This window comes from Bradysia coprophila, unplaced genomic scaffold, assembly GCF_014529535.1.
Source record: "Bradysia coprophila strain Holo2 unplaced genomic scaffold, BU_Bcop_v1 contig_476, whole genome shotgun sequence".
Lineage (NCBI taxonomy): Eukaryota > Metazoa > Arthropoda > Insecta > Diptera > Sciaridae > Bradysia > Bradysia coprophila.
Window position 1 is genome coordinate 934,518 of NW_023503727.1, and position 17,036 is coordinate 951,553.

The following is a 17,036-nucleotide window of genomic DNA, read 5'->3' on the forward strand; positions in this document are numbered from 1 at the left end:
ATATAACAAAAACACGAAAAAGAAGAGTGAAGATATTCTCATTTTATGTTTGGCGTTCGTCGTTTTTTTTATGTAACAATTTATGTTTGCTGCTATGTATGTAGATGTTTTTCAACGGATAATCTTGTCAACTTATTATGTACGAGTGAAAATGGATGCGCTGCTATATACATTCCTATTATGACATGATGTTGTATGATGTGCGATGGCAACGTATTACCCACAGAGTTTATTCCATGGATGTTAAGAGTAAAGCTTTTACATAGAAACGTACAAACAGCTATTTGCAAAAATATGTCTCTGGGTGTTATAGCAAAGTTAAACATTTGGATATGAAAACGTATATACAGCAGACCGACAAAAAAAAAAATTGGTGGCAGAAAAAAGGACTCAAGTTCATGTGGAAAACAATGTGCCAACATTTTTGTGATGGCATGAATGTCTGTTAACTCAGTGGCACATTAATCAAAACGTTTGAATTCATTTTTATTTTCTCTCATTGCATTAGACATGACGGGCCTGTGTGCGCGCGGGAGTGACGTTAATTCTATACAGTAAATTATACGTTATTAACATAAAATGCTACCAATGAATGGTGGATACAGATACGAACGAACAGGAGATGGAGGGAAAGACGAACGAAAAATGCACACAATTTGTATACGGGTCTGGCTTTCCATATGTGTTTACGAATGAAAATAAATTTTTGTGCAAAGTTTTTCGTTTTAAATATTTCTGGAAACTATTTCCTCTCTAGCTGTATTATATTCGATCCTTTTTGTCAGTTTTATTTGCTTTATTGCATTATTGCATATGGGGTAAAACGGTCACGTATAACACACACACACACAAAGGCTCTCTATACAAAACACAAAGTTTCATTTCTATTTTTCAAAATAATAATTGAAAATGTCGAAACTGCAGTGAAATGTGGAGCTGATTGTTGAATCGATTTCGTTCCCATATACCAGGAAAAAAAATTTGAATTTTGTGTGGATGGTATCAGGGTTCAGAGGTATCGCGTTAATGAGTTTTTATAGTCACGATAAAATGTTAAAGCAATACGTTTAATGTAGTTTGGTATATCGGCATCGGAAACATGTTCATTTTCAAGCTAGAATTTACTACCTTTGGCTGATTATAGGGTTACAAAGGCAAGCTCTAAACGTACATTTTGCATGATATGATCGTTTTTTGGACGAAATAATTCTTCAACAATCGATAAATCATTAAAAATCTGCTACTTCAAATGATTTTTCGCTGATTGTTGATTCAAAATCATTTACTTCATTACTTTTACCATACATTTTGCAATATATGATGAATTTAGGCAGTCATCATCACTAGCAGATGACCGTGTTCAGCTCACAGTCTCCAATTCGGTAACGATCGTAGTTCCATCACGATTAAATGGTTGTGTTTATTAGGGCGTATCGAATTTTTAGAATTTTAAGGGCCGCGATAGCCTGTGTGCGGAAAACGTAGATCATTGAAAACTAATTCCAGGCATATAGTTGATGGATCCGAAGGTGCCCGGGAAGAAGTCCCCCCGGACGACTTTAACTTTCAAATGGTCAGCCAGTGCAGACACTGTAACCGGTGTTGCTGAGTCGAGGTAACCTTGGCCAGTAAGTGCACATAATATTCCATAACAGTAGCTGAACTCTTTTACAAAATATTTGGGATCTCGATGTAGCACATTATATTGACACGGTATACCACGAAGTTCAACCTTTTGTAAAAATATCGAAAAATGTGTATTTGCAACGAAATCGACTTCTTACTACTGTTCGTGGGTCAAATAACTAATTAAAACGATTATTTGTTGTTTTTCTCACAAATTTCACTTTCTCAGATTTTGTAGTACAAAATGTGCTACACCGAATTCTTAAATATTTTGTAAAAGAGTTCAGCTACTGTTATGGAATATTATGTGCACTTACTGGCCAAGGTTACCTCGACTCAGCAACACCGGTTACAGTGTCTGCACTGGCTTCGTGGGCGACGTGGGTACACTTAAAAAGTCCATTCAAAAATGTTGAAAAAGTGGTTTCGGATGGATCGCTGACCGGGACAATGCCTAGTGTACTGGTAGTACTCGACCTCCTCTACAACCTCATGCCAAAAGCTAAAGTTAATAATTTGTCTCTCAGGAAATAAAAGTCAAAAACCAAAATGTCGAACTTTCGATGTTAGAAAACCTCGACAGACACACCTTTTGGACCATCGGTTTCTTTGGCAGTTTTGTAGAGTTTTTAACGCTCTACATCCTGCTAGAACATTGTTTTCAAAAATACTCTTAACTTTCCGAGTTATGACCATTTGAAAGTTAAAGTCGTCCGGTGGGACTTCTTCCCGGGCACCTTCGGATCCATCAACCATATGCCTGGACTTCTCAAATTCTCAAAATTCGATACGCCCTAGTGTTTATGAAGGCAAACAATTTGCCTATCTATATTATGCAGAAAGTACGTCATCAACATCTTGCTCGATTCCAATCAACATCAATTTTCGGAAGTACCAAAATATTACTCCGCTAAATTGGCGTCCATAAGTTTCATGCGTACCCATCCCGTATTTTTGCGTCAATTTATTCAACAATAACTAAACTTGTGCCTAACTTAGCAAACACATGTTTAACCCAAATTTCTAAAATACGATTTTACATGCCTCACGTCTTAACCGAGGCAAAGGAGAGGCAAAAAAAAAACTTTTCGGGTCTTTCACATTTGATTATTTATTTGTAGTCCTGACCCTTCTTAAACATCATCCCATATTACGTATTCCTTGCAACAAGTTTTCGACTAAAATTATTGCTTTGTTCATCGGGCTCTGTATAGACGACGTATGTCGGGCTCAAAATTTTCTATAGTATGTCATCAAAGCACCGCATGCATACACACAGTGTACTTACACAGCCCAACCATTTTTCTTTCCTTTTACAATAGGATAAATGCGCAAGAGTAAAATAAAATGGAAAAATTGCTCAAATTTATCTACATCACGATTTCGTGGTCGACATAAACTAAGAATTACAATACAGTTTCGTGTGCCATGGCACATTTTATAGGACGGTCCTTCTTTATTAGGAAGAAAGTAAAAAAATTTATTCAAACCACTTTTCGGTTTGCCGAATATCGCATTCCCCACAAAACATATAAAGTACTCATTTCAACTGACAGAAAGACATAGCATAAACCAGCCACGTTTCTGTGACAAAATACAAAAGGGGATGTAATTTTCTTAAATGACCCTATGCCCTATGATTTTGTGAATATTAAATGGTGCTTTCAGGGTGTATTTATAGAACATTCCCGCAACAGCACACACCGAAAAAAAATAACATCATTTTTGCCGCACTGTTATACGTATTATAGGCAGTGTGAGTGAGAGATGTGACTGACTTTCAATGTTCGAAATAAAATTCAGTTTTATTATGCACGTTGGGTTTTCCATAATATCGGTCAGTGTTTTGCAGTTTTGAAAAGTGGTGGTGACTTAATGCAAAATGTGATGTGATACATATAACCCAAGCAAAATGGATATGAGATCGTAAAAACTTTTGATGTACTATTTATTCAAAATAAAATTGTGTTATAGGTACTACGGTACACATAATGGGATGCTGTGAATGATTTTGCATAATATCTCGGTAGAGGTTTTAGCATTAAAAAGACGGTGAAAAAAGAGGAGGAGAAAAAAAAAATTGGCGAAGTTTTTATGGATTGTTTTTTATGCCAACGACGATGCGATGTTCGGGATGTTGGGTGAAGTGTTTGAAGATATTTTATCTAATCTCATCTTAAATAAACTTTTCAATTAGACGGATGAATATGCTAAGTGCTAATGCTAAGTATGCGTACAGGATCAGTCAGAAGGATTTAAAATGAAGAAATGGACAAAGAAATGTGATGATTTCCAATATTGTTCGTTAGTCGATTAAGAGTGATATCGCCAAATCGTCAGGTGATTGGGGAACAAGCGGTCTCCGATTTTAATGAGTGATAGCTCGTTGCATTCGTCTTTCAATTCTAGGAAACACGTATCTTTCACTTTTTCTAAAAAAAAATTGTTTTCTCTGAAAAGCGTTTAAAAGTGAAGACATGTCAGACGGTACCGGAAACGGTTTTTCGACAATAACTCAAGAAAAAATGATTTTTTAAATTGTTGTAATGTTGTACGAATGTCGGCCATGGAAAGACTTACAGGTAGAGTATACGCACCGCTTGGTGCGAGTAGATCCACGAGAGTTACGACTAAAAATGTAGTGAATGTTCGGAGAGTCCGCCTTCTCTGCAGCTTCGATGTTCTACGAAACTGAGTATGGGGTGTTGTAGCTGGCCTCACCCACTATCGTTCAACATATAAATGAACCCAGTACTTTTGTGCTGCAAGCCCACAGAAGTGTTGGAAAAAAAGTTGGTGCCAATATGCAGATTTTTTCCTTCTTTCCGGGGGCTCTACAGCTGGAACGGTACTATGGCAGTCATTTTTTATCGTCAACTATTATTTTACGTTATCAATACAAAAACACGTGGCTATGCCATGAATATATCAGATCCAGTGTTAGTAATATCAAGAGAAAAATTATCAAATTTTTCTCGCAGGATTTTAGTCAAATAAAGTGTTAGCGTATAGCAAATGACCTCAGGACTCCGGAACAGTAATTAGTTTTTCAATCGGACCAATATTTGCTACGTGATAGGAGTTTGGAAAAACGATATGATCAGGTGGGAGCAAATTCAATTTGTTTGAAATATTAAAAAAGTCACCTTCGGGCATCGGAAGGGAGTGTATTCAGGTTAGATTTATCACAACTTTCAAGAAGGAAATATGGATTGGAAGTGGAATCTTCAAGTTATTAATGCTGGCTGCTTTTAAACTGTTGTCAACTGAACAGACCACAAGTGATTCACGATCATTGAATCTATTACTTCGTTTGTTTACTTCAAAATCTCTAACTTCATCAGTTTTACATATTTTTTGCTATTTAAAAAGTGCTAGCTAAAGCACTGTACTTATCTTTGCCTTATTTGTCGATAACAGATGAAGCCAAATATACCGTCACGTTTAAAAAAAATTCTTGTCCGTCTCAAACATAACACTCCTCAATTCGAACAAAAGCAACTGCATTATTCAAGGAACTTTTAATGTTATTCTAAGAAGATGAATGACAAAAGTGGCAAGCATTTCTCTAGGACAAATTTTTAACAAATTCGAAAAACATTTTCTATCGAATAAAATTTTCTCTAATTAAAACCGTTCCGGATTACCAGAGAGCATAATTTTAAAAATAAAATTTCTTTCCCAACTACTTTTAAAATTTCCATTCCAACTTAATTATGTCCGTGTCACAAAGTTTGTTCATAATTAAACTTTCTGGAAAAATAATACGAATAAATAAAATGTGAGATGATACCACACCGCAATATGGATGGTATAAATTGATTATATTTAATTCGTTGAGATAATTAAACAAATAGGAAGTGAAGTATGTCCGTGCTGTAATGCAAATTAGCCAAGCATACGTACGGCATTCAACAACTTTATTTACTGCTAAAAATAAACTGCTCAGTTCACATGTCTCTCGACTGAATGATCCTCAACTGGTGACCCTTGCCACACGCCAAACTAAAGTAAACATTTTCACGAAATGTAATTTTATTCGGCAAACTAGGTGTACCGTGCATGTTAATTTAAATGGGTTGGCTCACACGTTCTCGAAAAATAGTTTGAAAAAGACGAAAGTGATGTTGTCGCACGGGCCCAAGACAAGTTTTTAAAATCATTAGCTTCTTAAACTTTCGCAAGCGGCAGATGCATCACAATCTCAATGATTGAAGCGAAAATCTATTACTTCTTTTAGTTCAAGTCTTGCCTAGTGATAAATGGAAAATCTTTTACTTCACTAGTTTGAACATCCAGGTTTTGCTACATAAGAGTATACTTACCAGAGCTCTTCGCTTACTCTCGTCGTCATCGATAACAGATGAATTGTTTTTTTATTGTTTATATCAGACTCAGATGTGATCAAACCTATTAGACTCTAAGAACCTTCATATACAACGCGAATGGAAAATAACCAAGCAAAAGTTTTAATTTGTTTTTAACGAACAATGAGTTGCACCATGTGATTGTAGTAGAAATTTAATGAAAAATAAAAAGAAATTCTCTCGGGGTCTATGAATATCAGCGAAGTGAATAAGTAGCACTTCCTACAAACGTTTAAAATTATAAGTAATTACACTTTAATAGCTCTGAAAAAAGGGTTGAATTTCAAAAGTTTTCCTTTTTGCGCTGTTTTCACTTTTTTTTTATAGCTTTCCGAAATAACATCATCATTCACAAAACACGTCTACACAAATTAAATTCTATTTACAATTCTGTGAAGGCGCGATGAACGAAAAAGAATCGAAATCTTTTTTTTTGTTCGTCTTTGGTATCATCTCAGCGCCAGTTGTGTAGCATCGCCTCACGTTTATATTGTTACACAAGGCAAATTGAGGAAAATATCAAAATTATTATCCCAGCTTTCCCTTCAATAAATACCTCTAACAATGCCGGTTTATTCGCAGGAATCCAATTGATGCGATGATGAATGTAACGTTAATTTTATCCAAACCGAATTCATTTGAATACCTTAAATAGTTTCGGATCCCGTTTCAACGTACCCACCCACATACCTTTCGTGATATCCCATTTTATCATGCTAAAAGGACAAAGTATCAGTCTTTAAACGGACGAATTGAGAGCTAATTGAAAATGTCTCAACGAAACGTTTAATTTTGTTTGTTTTTTTACTTTTTCTCCGAGAGACTGTAAATAACAAAATTAGTGACAATTATCATCTCGATGGAACATCAGAGGAAGGAAGGATGGGTTAATTATCCTGTATATGTACTGAGACGAAGCTGAGTTTTTATATTATTGTTTGGCTGTGCTGTGTATACGCTTTATGTTACACTTTCAAACCATTGTTTAGTGGAGAATCGATGCCGCACACTTTGAACGTCTACCGAAACTGTATGATTATATCGACGGTTATCTCTGCTTACTGAAATGTTGTGAAAGAAATTGAATTTTCCAAGTGACGACAAAGATGTGTCATAAAATATTTATCTCGATGGAATGTTACGCTTTTCCTACCAATCATGGGAATGGGCTACGATGAAGAATGTCATTCCTGAAGAATCTATTACTTTTTATCAATTATCAATTCATTGATCCCATTTAGTAATTAGTAGAAACTCAAGGGTGTTGACTATATTGCACAACAGCAGTGATAACTCGTTAACATCACTGAATTGTTTCTTCCATGGATTATTTATTTATTTATTTATTTACACCAACGGGTAGAACCCTACTGGCGAATCCAAGAACAATTTGCTACTTTAACATTTTCATCAATTACATCGAACAATATCTCTAAGCAAAGCGCAGCTTTGCACAATTTTAGACAAACAGACTTACGAATCAAACACATAAGCTAGAAGCGAAAATTAATAAAACAAGACTTAAACAAAGTTCAACCGATGGCTCTTTCCTCTTAAAACAAGAAGCTCGCGACAAAAGCACTAACAAATTTCATGTAAACAAAAGAGTGCAAAATGTATCTTCATGAACAAACAGCAAATATATTGCGACCAAACATCGCTAATTCTATTATTTTACTTAAAAACGTCACGGGCGCCAAACTTTACCTCAAGTTTTTGATTAAAACACCCCTGCCTAGCTATGGGACAAATGGTGAATGAACAATCAAATCGCACTTCCAGTGTTTTTACCGACCTCTATCGGTTCGAATTTCACAGTTTTTGAGGAAAATATCTAACTTGGCAATGGGACAAATGGTGAAAATAGAACTTTTCGTGTAATTACCGAACTCGGCTGCGTCTCGATTGGCAAATTTTACATTTTTTGTGTAATAGTAAATGCATATTTCATATGGGTAAAGTGCCAATTACATTGCCGTAATACGTAAAGTGAGATGACAATTGGACGAATTGGTGAAAACGGAAACTCTTTTCTGTTTACCGACTTCTCCTACGTCTCGATCGACAAATTTCACACAAGAAGTGTCATATTCACCATTTGTCCCATTGGTAACTAATGTACTACTTTTCTGTTTGAAAGCATTCCCAAGTGTTTCGAAGAACATCTCATACTCTACAAAGACAACAAACCCTTGTATCACAAAGCGTTAAAGCTGTGACCATTGCTAATCGATTTTACTGAATTCGCCAAATGTCAATAGCCGATTATATGCTTCTCTTCCACACATTGTTTTCAATACAATATCAAAATGCAATCTCTAACAATAATAAGTTTCCTTATCCATTAATGACGGAGCTGTATGAAATTAACTACGACCACGATAATTTATCGGTTTCGGTTTGATGTGTGTCCACCACTCAAAACCAAGAATCAGCATTTCAGAACAGTCTGATATTTGTGATAATATTTATGTCTAATCAATTTCACACCATTCCTACTATCGATACAGAAGTTTTAGTTGTAACACTCTCGTAAATATAACAGCCATAATCATATCAGTGACCAATATATTACGTTCATACATATATATATCGTCTCAGCAGCTGAACTTCAGCTATGTATACAAACAATCACATCTAATAATCTCCATTCGATTTAATTTCAGGCCAAACTAGAAACCAAAGCACTAAAAGCTAAGAGGCCGGGTTTCACTGATGAACGATATCATGAAACGTCGTACTATATCGAAAATGGTGAGTTTATTATTATTATTATGAATTCGTGTGTTCTTTTGTATTACGAGGAGTATAAATAGAGATAGGCTGGCTTGGCTGACGTAACATATCCATTTATAGCAACTAGCTCTGTATGATGTTGGGAATATATTTGGTTAACTGATTCAGCCCATGCATTGTAAGACAGAAGAGGTAGGATTTACTTTAGAAAGTTTTTGTTTTATAGTTTCATCATGGTGTTTAATAGTTCGTTTCGTCTGCTCCTATGTTTTATATATATATTCGGCGTGAGAACGATTTATGTTGGATTCAGTTGTTCAGAGAGAGATTGTTTTGGTACTTTAGGGCAAGTTTTAGCAATACATAAATAAACCAGACAGATAGCTATGATGGGTGTAAATGAGGAATTCATTCGGAGTGAGAGACGGCGCGAAAATTTTTGATCCTTGTCCGTGATATATTACAGAAAACGGGGAGAAGCAGGAACAAATTTAATGGGAACCTTTCGTTTCATTCGTTTCCTTTTCTTTCTTCTAAATTAATGCATTTAGGCTGGTGGTAGAACGCCGGAATTTACTGCACACTACACTCAACCCCAACCACATTTGTAACGCAATTTGATTCAGGTGTCTACTGATTCGCTGATATGCGCGAGTAGTAGTGACAAAATCGTATGAACATGTATAAGACTGTGAGGATGTATGAGTGAACCAGCTGAAAAACAGCTGAAGCAAATTGCTTCACAAATTTGTCTAGGGTTAACTGTACGAGAATCGGAAATTTTATTACTAGAAATTTGTACCAAACAAACATTACAAAATTAGGACCCAACCGCTTTCACGTCTATCCAACGAACGAAAGCTGAGTAATTAATAAGCTCAGGAAAGTTTAATGATTTTGAGTGGGAATAGGGCCCAGATTTAACGGTAGTTTCGTGGGACGGATTTTTCTTTCTAATTTACGGTAGGAAACAGACAGTGGATACAGCAGGCAATATTTTTTTAAATTATTTTTTTCGAGGAAAATTTTAAGGAAAAGCTGGAGAAAATTAAGAAAAAATTGGTAGAAAATGACAAAAAGTTTTCTCAAAAATGTCTCTGAGGGATTCTTTTGAAAAACAGCCTACCGAAATCGGACGCATTTTCCAGTGGACTTTTTTATATATGCCTAGAAAGGTATTCGACCCTAGAAGCCAAAACCACTTTCAAAAAAATTCTTTGAAGCTTGTGTGGCTGATGAAAGGTGAGCAAAAACCGAAAAATTTCAATTTTCTTACAAAAATTTCTCCAGTTACACGAGCCGTACAGGGTCGTGTGGGGTGTCATTAGAAAGGTAATCACATGTGCTATTGAGCCGAATAAGGACTTATTGGCTTTAAAATTCATCGATACTGAAATATGTGCAGTTAAAGTTTTCAACCGAAGACTTACACTGTTCTTACTGAAATTTCTCGAGGTACACAAAACGTACATGGTCGTGTGGGGTATCATTTGAAAGGTAATTTAATGTGTTTTTCGGCCAAATAGGATCTTATGAAGTTTGGATGCATCTATGATGAAATATGTACACCTAAACATTTCAACTTCTATTTCATCGTAGATGCATCCAAACCACATAAGACCCTATTTGGCCCAAAAGCACATTAAATTACCTGTCAAATGACACCCCACACAACCACGTACGTTTTGTGTACCTCGAGAAATTTCAGTAAGAACAGTGTAAGTCTTCGGTTGAAAACTTCAACTGCACATATTTCAGTGTCGATGAATTTTAAACACAATAAGTCCCTATTCGGCTCAATAGTACGTGTGATTACCTTTCTAATGACATCCAACACGACCCTATACGGCTCGTGTAACTGGAGAATTTTTTGTAAGGAAATTGCGAGTTTTCGGATTTTGATCACGTTTCACCAGCTACACAAACTTCGAAGAGTTTTTTTGAAAGTGGTTTTGACTTCTAGGGTCGAATACCTTTCTAGGCACATATAAAAAAGTCCACTGGAAAATGCGTCCGATTTCGGTAGGCTGTTTTTCAAAAGAATCCCTCCTCTACACTCACAAGGGTCTAAGCTACATATGTGCACAGACAGAAGGAGATAACATAGCGTCCTTTGTGTGATTAGTTTTAGAAATTTGGATAATTCAATCTAATGAAGGAGTATTAGGTGCTCCAAGTGCATCCAACGAACTGGTTTCTAAACAACTATAATTTTGCTCTAACAAAGGTAAACTATTTTTCATCCCTTAATTCCGCAGGTCTGCGAAAAGTGTATCCGTACTATTTTACGTTTACTACATTTACCAAAGGCCGATGGGTGGGCGAAAAGATTTTGGACGTTTTTGCCAGAGAATTTCGAGCGCATCCTGCCGAAGAATATGAACGCTGCATCAAAGCGGGAACGCTGACTGTTAATTATGAAAAAGTGCCAACCGATTACCGATTAAAACACAATGATCTGTTAGCGAATATCGTTCACAGGTAGGTGTGATGCATTTGAAAACGAAAAGAAAAATAAATTTTTATTGGTCCGTGTAGTATAAAATGACTCGCGCAAAAGAAACAGTAAAATTTTAGAGAAGATGAAGAAATGTTGTGCTGTTGTTGTATCTCTTTGTTATTTTATTTATTTTTTATGTGTACGAAAATTCTAATCTAAGTAAATGTTTAGCGATTTAATAAATTAGATTATTTATGTTTGTTGTTGTCTTAAAAGAGCTGTATTTTATGATTCAAAAACAAACATTATTTTCTTCAGCAAATAAACATTAAAAAGAAAAACGAAAGAGAAAAGATGGAAAAGTATCTTTGGCACAGATATTAATTAATTCATTTGGATCATGAAGTTTTTTCTTTCCCGTTTAACACTTAGACCCATGCTATATGATGAATTGAGAGGAGTAAAAAAACAATTTTTTTTTGTTTATTTATCCAATTGCTTGAAAAATATGAGTTTTTGGATTGTTTAACTTATTAAAATGTACTAAATATCATGGTTCGTCGCTTCCGCTGGAAAATTCATATATAGGAATAAGCGAGAAAATTAATTTACATTCATCCATTTCATCAACGTTAATAATTTTGTTGTGCAATTAACGATCATGTTCATTTCGTTAGTTGGTTTGCATACATCTTGTTTGTGGTTTTGTGTTGTTGTTTCGTTTTATCGATTTGTTGAACATCATTTTCCGATTTTTTTTTAAATTTTTTTTTTTATTTCTTTGTGTTCTTAAGTTTCCAAACCATAAAGTGCATTTTTATGTGCCTAAAAGTTCAACCTGTCGAATTGGGCATGGCTTTCGTGTTGGGTATATATGTGTTTATGAATGTTCATGCCTGCAGTAGTAAACTGAATGCATTTACGATTTTTTCCGTGCATATAGGACGATCGAACACAACACCGTGTCGTTAAGTTTTTATTTTATTGTTCTCGATTTTTCATGTTCGCATGAAACGTGGGGGTTTCAAGAGGTTTAATCGATTGACTGCATGGAAATGTCAGGGCTGATTTTAAATTTTGAGGCCCTCACTCCACCCCAATTAAGAAAAGGCCGGACCAAGGCATGTTATTTATCAGATTTTTGAAAAATGTGTGAACTTTACGACATTCACGAGATTTTTGTGAAATTTTTGCACAATTTGTGAAATTGAGTGAAATTGAATTTGAAAAATGTGGGCCAGACTGACTACATAACGGCCGATATCTGAAGCGGCAAGTAAAAATGATTCGAGGGATTCTTTTGAATTTCGACTGACCGAAATCGGCGCTATTTTTTCCGGGACTTTTTTTATATATGTCTAGTTAGGCCTTGGTGCCTAGGCCCCAAAACCAGTCTCAGACATTTTTGATCTTCCATATCTGGCTGGTTGTAAGTGGCCAAAAGTCGAAAAATGAGGTTTCGTAATCCGGATTTCATTTCCGTAAGGTGGCGATTAAACGGGCGTGTCTGGGTTCGTTGGAAAGCTGATGTCGAGTACTTCCGGAGCAAATATTAACTTCAAAAATGTTGATGACAAACGGCCTAACATATGACCTCCGGAAAATTTCTCAGAATCTAGAGAACCTCTGTGAACTTTGATGGGAGCTGTGACTCACTAATGCAATTATTTGATTAAATTATTACTTATTATGAATTCGGAGGACCTCAGCTTTACACCGATACCCATATTTAGTAGTTTGGTACGTGACTACGTTACAGATGAAAACTGTGTGTTTCACTCCGCCAAACTACTAAATATGCGTATCGCCGTAAAGCTGAGGTCCTCCACATTCATAATAAGTAATAATTTAATCAAATAATTGCATTAGTGAGGTCACAGCTGTCATCAAAGTTCACGGAGGTTCCATCGATTCTGAGAAATTTTCCGGAAGTCATATTTTCGGCCGATTATCATCAAATTTTATGAAGTTAATATTTGCCCCAGGAGTACTTGACCTCAGCTTTCCAACGAACCCATACACGCCCGTGTCCTCGCCACCTTACGGAAATGAAATCCGAACTACGAAGCCTCATTTTTCGACTTTTGGCCACTTACAACCAGCCAGGTATGGAAGATCAAAAATATCTGAGACTGGTTTTGGGGCCTAGGCACCAAGGCCTAACTAGGCATATATAAAAAAGTCCCGGAAAAAATAACTCCGATTTCGGTCAGTCGAAATTCAAAAGAATCCCTCTAACGATTCTGATTGCCAGAGGGATTCTTCTGAAAGTGGACCAGGCTCCGTCGAAGCTATTTTTTAGCGACGATTTGTTTACATGCTTAGACAGCCCTTGGCCCCAATAGTCTAAAACCGCAGTCGTTTAATTTTAATATTTTTTTATTGGCTAGGGAACTTCCACCAAAAGTCGAAAGAGGGTATTTTTTGTCAGTGATTTACTGCCGCCACAGGCTATGAACATACATGTGTGAGGGTTCATTGGATAGGTATTGTTCAGGAGATACGGTATATCTTACATGCCCTGCACCATTGTTCGAAAGTAACAAAAATAATGTTTCAGTCAAGATCCGGAAATTTTGATGAACTTCAAAAGGTGATATCTCGCATCTGGTGAATGTTCATGTTTAGATCAGTGGATGCGCTGATACAGGCTTAATCTATCTTCACATTGATACCCCACTTGCCATAGTAGTGACAGGTTTAGGATACTTTTTTGGGTACAAAGTGAATAGTGTTCCCACACACGAAAGCAAAATATTAATTTTAGAAAAATACACGAATTATGCTGTTTTTGAGGTCTGATCCATTGAGCATCCACTAATCTAAAGAAAAACATACGCCAGGTGCGAGATATAGCCTTTTGAAGTTCATCGAAGTTTCCGGCATTCGGTTGAAACATTATTTTTGTTATTTTCGATAGTTCAGAACATTTATAAGATAACTGTGCTTGCCCCGTATCTCGTCGACAATACCTATCGAATGAACCCTCACACATGTATGTCCATAGCCTGTAGCGACAATAAATCACGGACATAAAACCCCCATTTTCGGTGGAAGTTTACGGCCCAAGAAAATATTATTTACATTAAACGACTGCGATTTTAGACTATTGAGTCAAAGGGCTATCTGGGCATGTAAACAAAGCGTCGCGAAAAATTGGGGGCCTGGTTCACTCTCGAAAAAATCTCTCCGACCATGTTCCAGCCTGGCTTGAATCAAATACACATTAAGGGAAATTCCTTTACATCAAATCTTAAAATAAATGTTTCCAATAAAACGCTGACGGTTTTTCCACCTCGTTTTCAATTTATCTAAATTCGTCAGCGAAAATGCACAAATTTTCGCTCGAAAGTTCCAAACCTTTTCAGATTAAGTTACGATACATACAGTCATATTCCATAGAATGTACAAACTATCTTAACACCGTATGCACCAAAGTATTTTAATCGAAATCAAATTTTCTAGTTGAATTACACACCTGTTCCCCACCTGACCCACCACCTTTTGACCGTTCGACTACCGTCTAGTTTTCTTTACCTTTCCCACCGTGAATGTAGATCGTGTAAGCCTAAAATAATTCTTGCAAAAATATTTTCAATTTTCCATTTTCCTTTTGCTTTCCATAATTAAATTTCCCATTTTATTTGTCCAAAATCTGCCTTCATGAAGAGAATATATAGACTCCACTTAGCCAGCAACAACTGATAAAATATAGAGAGAGCCCTCTTCTTAACTTCCACACTATAAACGCTATGTAGACGAAATTTCCGATTCGACAAACTTCCCCGAAAAATAAACTTTCGTTATAACAAACTATATGTAACACAGAGGCGTTCAGTCTCTGTATCCGTTTATATGCTGAAATTCACACGTTCAAACAAATAAAACTCTGAGAAATGTTGAGTGGAAATGTTGTGCTCTACATAATACACAGGGAAAAGACAAAATTACAAACCTGTACGTACGTATGGATCTATCTATATGCGAAGCGGAAGGTTATTTGAGTGGAAAATAAAGAAGCACACAAGATATGTAATAAATAAAGAGTAGATCAAACCAATGCTTCCAATTTGGAAGTTTTGTTACTATACCTCCTTTAACAACTGTTTTCCTTCCACTTATTTCTGTACATGTATTTGCATTGCTTTCAACTTTAAAACTTCAAACGACGCGGTAAGAATAATAAGGATGTTCCATACTATCCGACATAACATACGTAATATTCATTCGGTGTAAGTGTATCAGCAGCACATCTGGCAATCCTCTTCCAATAATTCAATAAACAATTTTGTTAACTTTATCAATTATTCTAGGCTCTTACGGTTCTTTTAGCGAAGGTGTACCAACCTTCCAATTTACCTCTCAGCTCAACTTGAATTTAGGCGTGAAAGTGAGCGCAAATTCGGGTCTATCCATTTAGGAATCTGAATCGAATTTGGAAAATATTTTTTAAAGTAGTGCAATATCAAGGGAACAGTGTCCATACAGCGAGTTTCTTAGGTCGTGTTTTCTTTTAGGTAGAAAGTACTCAGAGAACTCATAGATTACAATACGACAATATGCGGATGATCTATGAGTAAACTTATGGATTCAATGGGACTGCACTACCAACTATACTTTAAGATTTGTTTCGTTTTTTTTTTCCTTCCACTTCTTCACCACTCAAAAGATTTTGTTAAATAAATATTTTTCCTTCTATTTCACGTATTTTATATGTATGTTCGATGATTGGATTTATGGATGTAGCTAGCTTATTCCTATATATCATTATATGTAGGTTAACTTAGGTAGACACATTTACAAGACATGTGTGTGCTGCTTAATAAAAAAAGGGGGAAAAACAAAAAAATACGGAAAAGAAAAAGGTCGGTACTTTATGACTTTTCTTTTACGTATTATTTGAATAGGAATGATTTATTTTGGAATATATTTTTCCGGTCGTATGATTTAAAAAAAAAAAGGTGTAGAGCTCATTATGCGAGTCAATATAAACCGGAGGAGCTCAATACCCAAAACTTCTTCTTCATATATACGAATGAGTTGCAGATGTGGAATTTTTTTCTTCTCGTTCTTCTATTGCGAAATTTCGTTTGTACTTTAGTCGACAACATTGAATCGGTTGATCGGATTGTGTGATGTGTAGCATGAAGCTTTTTCATGTAATTTGAAAAGTTTTAATATGAAGCTTTTTATGGGAGCAAATAACGTTCGAATGTACAGTTGTTGGTTGGATTGCTTTATTGCATGATGGAGCCGTTTCGTTCGGTTTTCGGGTAGATGCTGATGGTATTCGAATGCTCTTTAATTTCGAGTAAATTTATGGTCAACTGTTGATGCAGTTGTTGTGCTATAAAAGCGACTGGGTGGAAGTTCATTGTTTGTAAATAAATGTTGTTGACATACCATACTAACAACTAACATAAGTGACGATAAATAAATACTAAAATCAAACCAGTAGATGTAATTAGAAGTGGAGTTACAAGACTGCAGTCGAAGATGTTTCATTTGTAAAGTAAGAGGTTTGAAATGTGTGTATGGTAGTGAGTGGACCAGAAGGTTGAGAACAGACACAATAATACTGCTGATTCTTTGTGACTATAGTTTACCAAGAACAATTTTAAGATCAATCATCACCTATGCTGACTTCGACAAATATTGCAATCAAAACTGTTGGAATCTATTGATATTTTCGTTGACGATTTAGCCGTTCACAGACTTGAGCCAAGGGCATCGTTTTTTTTTCTTCAAAAATTCAGCCCCATCATTCGGACTTAGTGTAGCATTTGTAAATTTTTTAAATTATCGAAGTAAATGACGGTTGTCATAACAAATGTCACATGTTACAAGTGTCACTTTTACGCACTAGT

The 17,036-nt window shown here is 35.8% G+C and overlaps 1 protein-coding gene across 4 annotated transcripts in view; it reads left to right on the plus strand.

The window, feature by feature from the left end:
• Window positions 1-17,036, plus strand: part of LOC119082602 (uncharacterized protein C18B11.02c-like) — a 331,234-nt gene that overhangs the window by 291,543 nt on the left and 22,655 nt on the right. For all 4 annotated transcript variants that reach the window (XM_037192162.1, XM_037192163.1, XM_037192159.1 and 1 more), the window contains 2 exons: window positions 8,660-8,747; window positions 10,988-11,210. In XM_037192162.1, coding sequence (XP_037048057.1) covers window positions 8,660-8,747; window positions 10,988-11,210 — 311 coding nt within the window. The remainder of the gene's footprint in view (window positions 1-8,659; window positions 8,748-10,987; window positions 11,211-17,036) is intronic.